The 14539-nt window shown below is 39.6% G+C and overlaps 1 protein-coding gene across 1 annotated transcript; it reads right to left on the bottom strand.

The window, feature by feature from the left end:
• Positions 1–6555: 6555 nt before the first annotated feature.
• Positions 6556–10322, bottom strand: LOC138362046 (uncharacterized). The gene is made up of 9 exons (XM_069320970.1): positions 10280–10322; positions 9896–10074; positions 9447–9564; positions 9120–9211; positions 8069–8276; positions 7765–7935; positions 7300–7484; positions 6814–7047; positions 6556–6661 (listed from the first exon to the last, which is right to left on the bottom strand). Exons 3-8 carry the CDS (start codon positions 9526–9528, stop codon positions 6820–6822), a joined length of 966 nt encoding a protein of 321 aa, XP_069177071.1. The 5' UTR covers positions 9529–9564; positions 9896–10074; positions 10280–10322; the 3' UTR covers positions 6556–6661; positions 6814–6819.
• Positions 10323–14539: the final 4217 nt, after the last annotated feature.

The raw sequence follows: 14539 nt of genomic DNA, 5'->3' as shown, positions 1-14539 counted from the left end.
GGATGAGTTTCAGTCACCCTACCCAAAAAATTAATGTTTCTTTATTACTAATCTTGTGAGAGGTAGCTTATTGTGCAGCCCATACTCATTCTGTGAGTGTTAGTTTATTGTGCACCCCATAGTCATCATGTCACCCAAGCCTGCTGCAGCTGCACCTGAGGGGTGGTGTAGGGAACCATTAGTGTACTATTATGATTTGAGAGAGAGAATGCTCTGTGAATGCTCATGGCTTCATTTTGTACCTGTGGGAGGTTGGTGCTGGGGTTACTGTGGGAGGTGTACTGTGTGAGGTTGGTGTTGGGGTTACCTGTAGGAGGTGTACTGTGGGAGGTTGGTGCTGGGGTTACCTGTGGGAGGTGTACTGTGGGAGGTTGGTGTTGTGTACTGTGGGAGGTTGGTGCTGGGGTTACCTGTGGGATGTGTACTGTGGGAGGTTGGTGTTGTGTACTGTGGGAGGTTGGTGTTGTGTACTGTGGGAGGTTGGTGCTGGGGTTACCTGTGGGAGGTGTACTGTGGGAGGTTGGTGTTGTGTACTGTGGGAGGTTGGTGTTGTGTACTGTGGGAGGTTGGTGCTGGGGTTACCTGTGGGAGGTGTACTGTGGGAGGTTGGTGTTGTGTACTGTGGGAGGTTGGTGTTGGGGTTACCTGTGGGAGGTGTACTGTGGGAGGTTGGTGCTGGGGTTACCTGTGGGAGGTTGGTGTTGTGTACTGTGGGAGGTTGGTGTTGGGGTTACTGTGGGAGGTTGGTGCTGGGGTTACTGTGGGAGGTGTACTGTGTGAGGTTGGTGTTGGGGTTACCTGTAGGAGGTGTACTGTGGGAGGTTGGTGTTGTGTACTGTGGGAGGTTGGTGTTGGGGTTACCTGTGGGAGGTGTACTGTGGGAGGTTGGTGCTGGGGTTACCTGTGGGATGTGTACTGTGGGAGGTTGGTGTTGTGTACTGTGGGAGGTTGGTGTTGGGGTTACTGTGGGAGGTTGGTGCTGGGGTTACCTGTGGGAGGTGTACTGTGGGAGGTTGGTGTTGGGGTTACCTGTGGGAGGTTGGTGTTGTGTACTGTGGGAGGTTGGTGTTGTGTACTGTGGGAGGTTGGTGCTGGGGTTACCTGTGGGATGTGTACTGTGGGAGGTTGGTGTTGTGTACTGTGGGAGGTTGGTGCTGGGGTTACCTGTGGGAGGTGTACTGTGGGAGGTTGGTGTTGTGTACTGTAGGAGGTTGGTGTTAGGGTATTCACCTAGTATATCTTGTTTCTGGGTGTACTAACCTAGTATATGTTGCGTGTGTGTGTGTATACTCACCTAGTCTCACCTAGAATATCTTGTGTGTAAGTTCTCAACTAGTACTCACCTAGTATACCTTGTATGTGTGTATTCACCTAGTATATCTTGTTTCTGGGTGTACTAACCTAGTATATGTTGCGTGTGTGTGTGTATACTCACCTAGTCTCACCTAGAATATCTTGTGTGTAAGTTCTCAACTAGTACTCACCTAGTATACCTTGTATGTGTGTATTCACCTAGTATATCTTGTTTCTGGGTGTACTAACCTAGTATATGTTGCGTGTGTGTGTGTATACTCACCTAGTCTCACCTAGAATATCTTGTGTGTAAGTTCTCAACTAGTACTCACCTAGTATACCTTGTATGTGTGTATTCACCTAGTATATCTTGTTTCTGGGTGTACTAACCTAGTATATGTTGCGTGTGTGTGTGTATACTCACCTAGTCTCACCTAGAATATCTTGTGTGTAAGTTCTCAACTAGTACTCACCTAGTATACCTTGTATGTGTGTATTCACCTAGTATATCTTGTTTCTGGGTGTACTAACTTAGTATATGTTGCGTGTGTGTGTATACTCACCTAGTCTCACCTAGAATATCTTGTGTGTAAGTACTCAACTAGTACTCACCTAGTATACCTTGTCAGACCTTGCCTATACCCTATACAGACCTAGTGTGTGTGTACGATCATATGTGGCATTCTTCCAAGAAAAGGAGTTAGAAATGAAACGGTATAATCAGATCCTTTTATACAACACATTGAGAAAGAATAAAGGTTAAGTGTGGTATCAGTAAGATTTACACACTAGTCCACACTTGCGTGGTGTACAATGTAAGTGGAGGCAGAGTTGGAGGGAGGGAAATGTAGTTGGTGGACCTGTGGTCAGGGTGGCTCCAGAGGTAGGGTGTCAAATTTCAGTGTTTATGGCAGGGTAAGGGAATGGTCGTCGTTGGTCTTGTGATTCAATATTTTCTTGTTGTCGCTAAGTTACACTTTTTCAGGTCTATATAGTACAATGGCCAGTCCTCATGTACCTAGTAATTATGTACCTTAAATTATGTACGTAAATTATGTAATTATGTTCATGTACCTAGTAGCTAGTAGTTATAGTGTCAGTTGGGGGTTAATGGGCCAGGCCGAGTGTGCCTGTGCCCCACAAATATCACCCTTATTGCTGACTAGTTGGTATAACGGCTTTTCCCAAACCTCTCTCTCGCCAGAATTATACTGACATGTGAATATCTTTGGCAGTTGATGAATCCTAAATATAAATAATAAATAAATAAATGTTTATTTAGGTAAGGTACATCCATACAAGAAATTTTTACAAAGATTGGTGGACTTATAGATAGATTCATACATTGCATAACTGCATGGCATAACTGGCAATCCCCTCATAGTGTTCAAGTGAGAACTGGATAAGCACCTCCAAAGGATACCCAAGTATGCCAAGTATGCTGCCCTGAGGAACACCAATGTTGATGGGTAGGGTGGGAGAAATTGAATTATTCACAGAAACATACTGGAGCCTGTCAGTGAGGTACGTAGGATTTGAGGTATTGCAGGGAATACAAGACACTGATCACTGGTCTCCCATTTGGTCCTCATTGCTTTATCTTACTATTATTGAATGTCAATAACCGTATTATGCAATTTCAATTTCTTCTATTGCTTTCTTTATTATGCACCCCATACCCATCCCGTGGGCCGTGGTGTAAAGGATTACAGAGGCACATAATCGGTTCAGGACCGGAACCCTCAAGTTCGTTTAGCTAAGCAAATAACAATGTTTGACGCTAGTTACAAAATTATTAATGTTGTATACACATGTACACACACACTCATACATACATACATACATATATATATATATATATATATATATATATATATATATATATATATATATATATATATATATATATATATATATATATATATATATATATATATATATAATTATACCAGTATAATCTAATAATATATACTGGTCTAATAAAATAATTATACCAGTTAATACTCTCACTCGTTGTGTTAGGATATGTTAGCTTGATAAAACTGACTGTTCATTGTTGAGAAATGTGTTAACAAACAATATATCTGACTTATCAAGACTGTAGCTTGCTTAGCAAGGAACTTTTTTTAAATTTGGGTTCAGTTTAACTACCGCTCAAGGGATGAGTAATTGGGGCATAATAAAGGAACTAAGCTGATAAAATGAAAGATGGGGGATCAGCCATTACACGTGTTAATGACTCTTGTATAGTTGTGTAGTTAAGGACATCAGGGTAAAGGGGTAATGGGCATTGTGGTTGATTGTTCTACCTGGGAATCCTCCACTGTTTTATATCTTATGTATGTATGTATGTACTAACCTAGTTGTGGTTGCAAGGGTTGAACTTTGGCTCTTTGGTCCCGCCACTTGAATACATACACTTGAATACATACACTTTCCATACACTTGAAACTGTGTATGGAATCAGCCTCCACCACCTGTGTCCCCTTGTGCGTGTACCACATGTGTTAAATAAATGTATGTATGTATGTATGTATGTACGTATGTATGTATGTATGTATGTATGTATGTATGTATGTATGTATGTAAGGAGAGAGAGAGAGAGAGAGAGAGAGAGAGAGAGAGAGAGAGAGAGAGAGAGAGAGAGAGAGAGAGAGAGAGAGAGAGAGAGAGAGAGAGAGAGAGAGAGAGAGAGAGAGAGAGAGAGAGAAAGAGATGAAGATCGAGACAGAGAAATAGATATAGACAGAGTCAGGGAGAGAATGTTAGACACAGAGACGTATAGATAAGGATATGCAAAGTCAGTGAGAGAATGACAGAGATAGAGCGAGGAAAGAGACAGAGAGATAGGCTGACACAGAGAATGTCAGAAACGAGGAGAGGCAGAGACAGAGGGACAGGGACAGACGGACAGGGCCAGAGGAGGGACGGGGGAACAGAGGGGGAGCAGTGGGACAGGGAGGGAGACAGGGACAGAGAGGGGGACATGGACAGAGACAGAGACAGAGGGACAGGGTCAGAGAGGGGGACCGGGGGACAGAGGGAGGAGAGGGGGGCAGGAGACCAAGAGAGAGGGGACAGAGGAGAGACAGGGACAAGGGGACAGAGATGGATAGGGGGACTGGAGGAAAGGGAGGGGGACAGATGATGGACAGCGGACAGAAAGAGTGGGCAGGGGGACAGAGAGGTACAGGGGACAGAGAGATGGACAGGGGGACATAGAGGAACAGGGGGACAGAGAGTGACAGGGGGACAGAGAGAGGAACAGGAGGACAGAGAAGAACAGGGGGACAGAGAGAGACAGGGGGGACAGAGACAGGGACAATGGGATAGAGAGGGACAGGGGGACAGAGAGATGGAAAGGGGGGACAGGGGGACAGAGAGGGGGAAAGGGATCTGGGACAGAGGACAGAAAATGTGGGCAAGGGGACAAAGTGAGGGACAGGGGACAAAGATGGACAGGGGGACAAAGATGGACAAGGGGGACAGGAGGAAAGGGGGGAGATGTATGAGGGGAAATGTTTGCGGAAGATGGAGAAGGGGTATTTAGAACGGTAAGTTAGAGAGGGGGCAACTAAGGCCCATCATTGAAAAACAAATGAGCATCATTGCAATAGCAGGAGCCACGCACATCTTTAGCCTGCGTTGTTGAGACATTGTCAATTAAGCGGTGTCCAATAGCAGTATCTTCGGTATTTAAGCGTTACCTTAAAAAATACTGGAAATATTGAAAGCTATTAATCCAGATATTAATCCCCTTGTGCAACGCACACAAGAGGCAACAGCTTCTAGCTCTACAAGCCGCAATATAAAATAGAGAATAGGCGATTGTTTTCACTCACAGTGTAATAAACCCACGGACCCACCCACCCGCTGAAGCCGTAAATGCCAAGACATTACTTCCGTTTAAAATTAAGCCGGAATAATCCTCAGGTATGTGGAGGATGTGGGAGGCCTTTGATCAACCACCGACTTCCTGCCCCGTCGACGGGGCCATCAGCCCTCAGTGTGCCCTCAGCCAAAATAATGTGAAACATGTATGTGGGTGTATTAAATATTTTAATTTATTATTTCCAAGATTTAGCTGTTAGCTCTTGGACCCCGCCTTTCTAAGCGTCGGTTGTCTAATGTACCGACTCTCGGCCTCTTTTCCTCCATCATATCTAAACAACATATATTTTTATCTAACACACTCACACATCCCCAAGATGCAGCCTTTAGCAGCTTCCTGACTTTCAGGTTCCTATTTACTGCAAGGTGAATAGAGGCATTAGTGTGTGTATGTTTGTGTCTGTGTGTGTGTGTGTATACGTGTGTGTGTGTGTGTGTATACTCACCTAGTTGTGGTTGCGGGGGGTTGAGCTCTGGCTCTTTGGTCCCACCTCTCAACTGGCAATCAACTGATGTACAGATTCCTGAGCCTACTGGGCTCTATCATATCTGCATTTGAAACTGTGTATGGAGTCAGCCTCCACCACATCACTGCCTAATGCATTCCATCTATTAACTACTCTGACACTGAAAAAGTTCTTTCTAACATCCTAGTGGTTCATTTGGGTACTAAGTTTCCACCTGTGTCCCCTTGTTCGCCTACCACCCGTGTTAAACAGTTTATCTTTATGTACCCTATCAATTGCATTTCTCGCAGCCTGTCCTCGTAACTCATGCCTCTTAGTCCTGGGACTAGCCTATTTGCATACCACTAAACTTTTTCAAGCTTCGTCTTGTGCTTTTTTTTTTTTTTTTTTTTTTTTTGAGATATATACAAGAGTTGTTATATTCTTGTACAGCCTAGTACTAAGTATATGGTGTTTGGCTAGATAAGAGTAAAACTGCTTGTAGATTAGTTTTTCAAAAAATGTTGACAAGTTAGGCAGGATTGATATAGGTCTGTAATTGTTAACATCTGTGAGATCACCACATTTGTGTACAGGGGTAACTCGCTTTTTTTAGGATAACTGGAAAGGTTTGGAGTTCAAGTGACCTGTTGAAGAGCATGAGAATTCTTTGGAGACAATTCCTAACCTATACTTCTTCTCAAGGTCATGTTTTTTATTAATGGGTTTAAGTATTCCCTTTGTAAGCAAGGGATTGTTAAGCCTTTTGGTTATGCTTACAAAAAAGTCACAGGACAGACATTATCAGCAGCAGTTATAAAATTGTCAATAGCAGTTTCATTGTGCAGCCTAAAACTTAACTCCCTTGACTCTAGAGGTATATATATTAGGTTTAGGTTAGGTTTTTTTAATTAAACCAGCCAGGATGAGTGAAGCCATGAAGGGCGTTTTTATTAATTAAAACACCCAAATGTTGGGTGCTTCAGGTGTTGTTCCTCTTGGATGATCTTGTACCTCTCTGTCTCACACCTGTAAGAATGAGTGATATGGTTAAGGGGGAAACAAAGTGCAGGCAAGGCAATGGAGGCCAGTAGTAATCTTAGGGCTAGGATAATTAGAAATTAGAGAAATTAAGTAAGAGAAATTAGCAAGAGAAATCAGGTAAAATTTATTATACTTAACTTTTGTATCATGAGTTTAGTAGTAAATCTTCATCTTCATCATCATCATCTTCACTGTCACAAAGCTCCAGGTAGGGCTCGGAAACATCAACATCCTCTTCCTGGTATCCAAATAAACGCTTTGCATCACTCAGCTTGTCAGAACACATCTTTTGCCCTTGCTTCAAAAGAGCCAAGATTCCACTCTTATTTTTGGTTGATAGGTGCTTCTCTTCAATAGTGTACTTGTTAGGATCCTGTAATATATAGACTATTTAATGGGGTTTAAGACATTTACAAATTTCCCTGAAAATACTAAAGAAATTAGAATAAATAAATAAAGTTTTCGGTAAAAGTTCAAATATATGTAAAACACACCAGTACAGTATATGAAAACCATGGAATTGTCTACCTGTCAAAGTTGTAAATAGCAAGACAAGTATAAAATTCTGCTGGATAAATGTTTATGAAGAACTGAATTGCAACACACATTTAGGCTGTTAGCTTACCTTGCTTAGATATGAAGGAAAAATTCCACATAACAACTCTTCAGTATGTTCGGCTAAAATCTCTCTCTTATTCTTGTAATATGCGAGATAATGCAGCATTTCTTGAACAGTGTGTTGTTGCTCTTCTCTGGATCTCTTCTGAAGCTCCACATCTTCTACTGCCTTCTTTTTTTGAGCAAGGGACACTAATAAAAGAGGAAATTTATATTTACTGCAAGTAAACTACAACTCAATTTAATGTAATTACAGTTTAGGTACTTGCATTATACATACTATACATAGTTTATTGTGCAGTATCAACCTGATAAAAACCTACGGATTATGATACTGCACCTATTTTACAAACAGTAGTGATGATATTTTACTTCAAAAATAAGTAAAGCTTATCCATTATGCATGCTAAATGTTAGTTATCTTGATAAGGCCGAATTGTAACCCCTGATAAAATGAGATGTAGTTACATACCATTTTGGCTATGATGAGGCAATAAATTGTGCCATGGCAGGATACCTTCTATTGCATCCTTTTCACTGAGAATTTCAGAGTTTTCACTATTGTAGATTTTTATGAAGCCTTGAAGCTTTTTCCTATCACACTCATTTCTGTGCCGGAGGGAAGAGCGCATTTTACTGGATGCTGCAAATAAAGTTTTTTGGCTGAAAGTTTTAAAGTTGTTAAAAAAATTTCCTCATCATTTACCTACATAGAAATTATAGACAAGAGCTAAATAGAAATTGCTTCAGAGTTAACAAAGAAATAGTAAGCCTACCTGCATCAGTGGCAATCAGATTTTTGCGATGCCTGATAGAGTCTGCAACTGCCTCGATAGAATATTTTATGTTCTTCGAGGTTGTTCCAGTGTTTAACTCTAACTCCTTACAAATCATTTGTAGGTCAGATCGCCATTCTTGAATCAATGACTTTTGAACATCAAGTTTGTCGATCTCATTTGAAACTGTTATTTCCGTCTCTCTGGCCTATTTGAAAATATAATAAATTTAATGAACAAATCACATTAACCATGATGAGTGGTTCGAACCTATGGGCTTGGCATTCCCAGATGCTTGCTGTAGTTGAATGCGCCACAACATGGTCAAAAGAATTGCAACCTAGGGTACTAATGAACCCACAATTCAATTTTTGTTAATTATGCACCCCCATACCCATTCCATGGGCGGTTGTGCATGCAGTTTCCCATGTACTTGGTCTGTGTCCTCCAGTAGTTTTACCTCTGATGGCCCTTTCAATACACATAGAATTCATATTATTGTGATATATCAATACATGGAGAAAGACATTGAAATGGGGGCATCAAAGGCAGAACTACTGAATGACAGAGACCGAGTTCATGGGGGAATTGTGTGAAACCTGGTTTGGCTTCAGTGGAAGCCTTGGGATCCTTGTGGGTGCAGTAGTACTCCAAGTTGCAATTCATCTGACCATGTCGTGGCGTAGTGAACTAGAGCATGCATCTGAGAGCACTCAGTGCATGGGGTTCAAACCCTCATCACAGTTCCCGTGATATATCACGATACTGTGATTTCTCTGTGAACACATTTGATATATCTCGGAATCATACATTTAGGTTAATTAAATACTATATACTTTATACAAATTAACCTTATTGATATATTGAAAAAGTTCAAGCAGTTAATTCAAGGAAATGGTCGCTAATTTATAATGGAAAATATATGTAGTACATGATCTGAACACATAACTAACCTATAAATGCATTATAATACCTTTCACATATAAATGCATTATAATAAGTTTCAAAATAAATACAAATAAATAAAATAAATATATATTATTTTTAGTACCTTTCTGAGTCGAGTAACTAATGCACGAGCCAGTCCATCAATTTTTCGATGGTTCCAAAAGACTGCACCCTCTGTGAGTTCTTCTGTTCTTTCTGAGAAAAATATTTATAGCAATGAACATCTTGAAGAGCATAGATTAATAACAGTTTCATAACATACCTTTACTCACCAAGACCAACTCAAGTTTGACCAATATGTTTTCATTCTTTTATTGATTATTTGAGGGAGTTGATACTTATTGAATACTGAATACAAATCGCATTATACTGATTACAGGGCAGGTAAAATAATAAAAAACTTGATCAGATGAACCATATAAACAAATACCAGCTTTCAGCATGTTTTTAGTTGTAGAGTTGTATCGTGAGAGGTATGCAAACACTTGCTCTGCCTCTTCCCCTAAAGTCATGCCACTTCCTTCTTGCCACCGCCCTCCATATAATACCTTTAACATAAAAGTATACAGTAAAAAAAAATTCAAATTATTGTACAAAAATTAAAAGCCTATGAAGAATTCTGATGCACTGCTAAATTTTACATAAAACAAAAATTTACATGGTGTTAGATAAATAAAATGATGATATGGATGCAATTGAAAGGCAAACTATAAAGACATACTCAGTTAAAAAATATGTCATATGACAATGTATATTTATATGTGCATACTTTATTTATAAGAACATTAATTTGAAGACAATATAATTCATTATAATATAGTGTGTGTAGAGAACAAAAGAATACTATACATTAAGTATCTGTAAAGCACATTTTATTACCTCCCAACTTTGTTGTAACGATACAGCTTCTTGTTGCCATCAATATGTACTGCTAAAGGGGTTTTATCACAAGCAGGACACTCATTGTCAGCTTCTCCTCTAATTTTTCTCAGCTCATATTGCTGGAATCGCCATTCGAAGAACACTCTCTTCGAAGTTATATAATTAATGGGTCCAATCTAGGAATAGAATTTTTTAGATGGTGACATTTAAAATGCATATTATGACATAAGATAAATAAACAAAAAAAACATTCCATTTTGTGTTTGAACAAAATTAAAAACTAATTATTAATAAATGAATATACATTACTACAAAATTTTGATAATTTTTGTATTGAAATATAAAACTGAAAATATTAAGAATAACGGTATCAAAACATACACGCCCACGAGAAGCACCAAAGGATTCCAGTGCAGTGACTAATATTCGTTTGCCTTGTTCGGGTAGAATGTAGACTCAGTAGTCGCTTCTGTATATATTTATTGAGTGAGGCAAACAGGTGTATAACTGGCCAGCCGAGGTCCACCTACTCTGGGTCTGTGAGGATAACTGAGGCTGCTGGGAGCATCGCTGATGCTCCTCTGTCTGGCATGACGTCAGAGGCCTACTCGCCTGTGATTGGTTACATTTCAACTGACAGAATTTGAGTATAACACCGCTCGGACACGCTACCAAGTCGACGTCCCTTGTCGACAAGCTCTGGCTAGCTATATAGTTACAATAATACTGAAAGGACCTCGGTGGCATTCAATAATGGCTTACATGTGAAATTTGCATAATAAAACATTGAAAGAAGATCAGGTGTGCGTAATACAAACAACTCGGCATATATGCACCAAAAAAAAAAAATTCATCATAATAGGTGAAAATCATGGTAACAATTCTTTGATTAAACCAGAGTATTAAGAACATGTGTATGTCTACTGATCAGATATGAACAATACAACTCAAGGTATTGCCTAAACAAAATTATTAACATGTGTCAATGGCATGTGCTTGAAAACCATACAAAATTAAACAATTATTACATTAATGGAACAAAGTTCTGACCTAACAACCACAATTGAATTTCAAGATAGATAATTTTTTTTTTTTTTTTTTTCGAAATATACAATATATTTACAAGACCAATGTACAATATATATAATGTGCAATATATTTACAAGCATATACAAGACCTGGATCAAGAAGACTAACATCTGCGTGATAGCAGTCAGGATTCACTGGCCACAATGTGGTTGCTAGAACAATAATAACTCTTATGACAAGCACTGTAAAAATACAAATGGTAGTAGACTTGACAATGGCATCTAATTCATAACAAAATAAAGTTGAGAAAAACTATACATTATATATAATGGTAATAATAAGACACATGTGGTAGAAATACTGCAATTGAGTTTTTTTTTTTTTTTTTTTTTTTCAAAACAAACAGAATAACTACAGAGTGCAATCAATTATAAATTCTGCGGATATCTACACCTAGCTCATCCAGAGCACTATACAACTCTGGCTCTGACTGAAGGTCCGGAACAGGTGAAACTTCATGCGACAAACTATCATCTTGAGAGATATCCTCGTTAACATCTAGCCAATGGACATGTGGTGAGTGCACGGTTGAAACGAGAGGTCTAGATCTAAGATTATAATTGCTAGTATGGGGTTGCTGAACATCAAGTGGTCTGTCAACCACAGAAGGTGGTGTCCGAGTAGGAGTATCTGTCTGGGTAAGTTCATTGTCATCTTCCTCATCAGTCTCGTCAACAGTCATTTTAGCTAACTTCATGTGGTCTAAATGTTCATTTATATACTCTCCTGTTAACAAGTTCTTAAGTCTGTATTTGTTACCTTTAATAAGCTCGATTACCTTATATGGACCCAAAAATTTCTTAGTTAACTTGTACATAGGACCAGACCTGTGTTGGTTAAGTATCATTACTACAGATCCAATAGTTATTTTATTGGGTTTAGCTCGTGCATTCCTTGCTAGAGTGAACTCGGCTGTTGCTTTGGACAGTTGTTCTCGTATTTTCTTGAATACTAATTGCATTTGTCTACGCTTCACTTGAACAAAATCATCTACGTTATATAAGGGAGTAGGAGGTACGTTAATCAATTCATTAGGGAGGATCTTATCTGTACCATAAAGAATAGCGTGAGGTGTGTCACCAGTAGAAACATTAATTGAAGAATTTATAGCACACTGAATTAAGGGTATAAAATCATCCCAATTGTTGTTATCAAAATTCAACGTGACTCTCAAGGCATCTAACACTTTCCTGTTAGTACGTTCAGCTAGTCCATTACTTGCCGGATGATAAGGCATGATGCTACATTTTTTGATGTTATATAAATCACACAAGCTAGTTAGAATACTATTACTGAATTCTGGACCATTATCTGAAAGGATTACTTTAGGCATACTATATCTACAAATTATTTGGTCATGGAATGCGCTGGCTATGGTTTCTGCTGTTTTGTTCGGGATAGGAACTAGTTCGCAAAACCGTGAAAAATTATCGACCATTACAAGCAAATGTTTGTTCCCTTTCTCTGTTTCCGCAAAATTTGTCAATAAATCCATCGATATTCGTTCCCAAGGAGCTTTAGTTGCTGGGTACACCTGAATTGGATTAGGTCCTGAAACATGTCCCTTGTGCTGTAAACAAGTTAAACATCTGTCAACATAATGAGCAATCTCCTTAGCCATTTTTGGCCAAAAATATTTCAATCGACCTTGTTGGAGTGTACGATCCTTTCCTGGATGTGCACTTGCAGGAGCATCATGGATAATTTTTAACACAGTTGGTACCAAGACAGCTGGAACAACTAACTGACAACATTTCCTCGGGGCTGTCCCTAGCTTCACTACTCTACACAGTAAATTGTCCAACATAACTAGTTCTTTCAATGGTACTGGCGGTTTATGAATCGGGCGAGTGTCTTGCTTAGTCAAAAATTTAATGACAGGTGCCCATATGGGGTCTTGTCTTTGTTCCGTTTCTACTACTGTAGCATCTAATGCTGGGTAATTTAACTGAATCGCAGCTACGTGTCGAGAAAACGCATCGGCTACAACATTTTGCTTTCCTGGAATATATCCAAATGTGGGATTGAATTCTTGAATTGTGAGCAAATATCTAGCAAACTTTCCAACTGGATTCTTATTTTTGAACAAGGGAATTAATGGTTGGTGATCTGTAAGAACATGAACTGGGTAATTATAAATTGTATCCTTGAAATGTTTAAGTGCCCAAACAACTGCCAAGGCTTCTCGTTCTGTTGCACTATAATTTTTCTCTTCTTTGGATAATGTGCGGCTAGCATAAGCTATTGCGTGATCTCTGTGACCTTCTGTTTGAAGTAATGCAGCACCTAGACCTATGTCACTAGCATCTGTAACCAACGTAAAAGGTTTAGAAAAATCTGGGTACCTAAGGACAGGTGACGAAATCAAGGCTGCTTTGAGTTTTTTGAATGACTGATCCTGGGCCTCTCCCCAAACAAAGGGTTCATCTTTTCTTTGCAACTTGTAAAGCGGAGCGGCTATAATAGAGAATCCAGCAATAAATGAACGATAAAATCCTACAAGACCTGTGAACTGTCTTACGGCTTCTGCGGTACGAGGTGTTGGAAAATCACGGGCAGCAATAATTTTTGATTCATTCAATGTAATACCTGAAGGTGTAACTGTATGACCTAGGAAATTAATCTTTTGCTTTAAAAATGAACATTTTGCAAGCTTTATTTTTAAATTAGCTTCAGCGAGCTTTGCAAGTACCTTTTCAAGGTTCTGGAAATGAGTCTGAACATCTTGCGACATGATTATGAGATCATCAAGGTAAACTAGAAGCGTACTTCCTATCAATCTACGAAATAGATTTGTCATGAGCCGTGAAAAGGTTATTGGACTACTACGCAAACCAAACGGCATTCTTTTGAAATGAAAATGACCATTGGGAGTACTAAAGGCTGTCAATTGTTTACTTTCCTCATCAAGGGGGATTTGCCAGAATCCCTGCAACAAATCTAACGTTGAGAATACTTTGTTTCGACCAATACTTTGCAACAAATCATTTAGAACTGGAAGTGGGAAACGATCAGGTATTGTTACTCTGTTAAGCTTGCGATAATCGATTACAGGTCTCCAAGTCCCATCTCGCTTTGGTACAAGAATCAATGGAGCGTTCCATGGCGAATTACTCGATTCAATTACATCACTCTGTAACATTTCTTCTACAAGTCTATCTGCTTCTGCTCTCTGAGAATGGGGAAGTCGGTAAGCTGGTACATAAATAGGCGTAGTTCCTTGTTCAAGGGGAATTTTATGTGTAATAAGAGGAGTGAGACCTAATTTTTCTCCTGGTAGAGCAACAACAGCTCTATTCTTGTTCAAAATTTTCAAAAGCTGAGCCACAGAGTCAGGAAAATCAGTAGGACTGAGGTGTTGCGCTTGCACCTCTGGCTGAGATCCCTGTTCTCCTGGTGTGAGTGTACAAACAGTATGATCCATGGAGACATCATCCACAACTCGCACCGGTAACGAGTAATGGGCAAAATCTACAACATGGGTACCAGACTGGAGATGGATATCGGCATTACTTGTGTTCGCGATAAAAAGTGAGACAGTACCATCCTGCA

The sequence above is a fragment of the Procambarus clarkii genome, unplaced genomic scaffold (assembly GCF_040958095.1).
Source record: "Procambarus clarkii isolate CNS0578487 unplaced genomic scaffold, FALCON_Pclarkii_2.0 HiC_scaffold_1122, whole genome shotgun sequence".
NCBI classification, from domain to species: domain Eukaryota; kingdom Metazoa; phylum Arthropoda; class Malacostraca; order Decapoda; family Cambaridae; genus Procambarus; species Procambarus clarkii.
The sequence above is the reverse complement of the archived record's forward strand: the minus strand, read 5'-3'. Positions and strand labels throughout refer to the sequence as shown.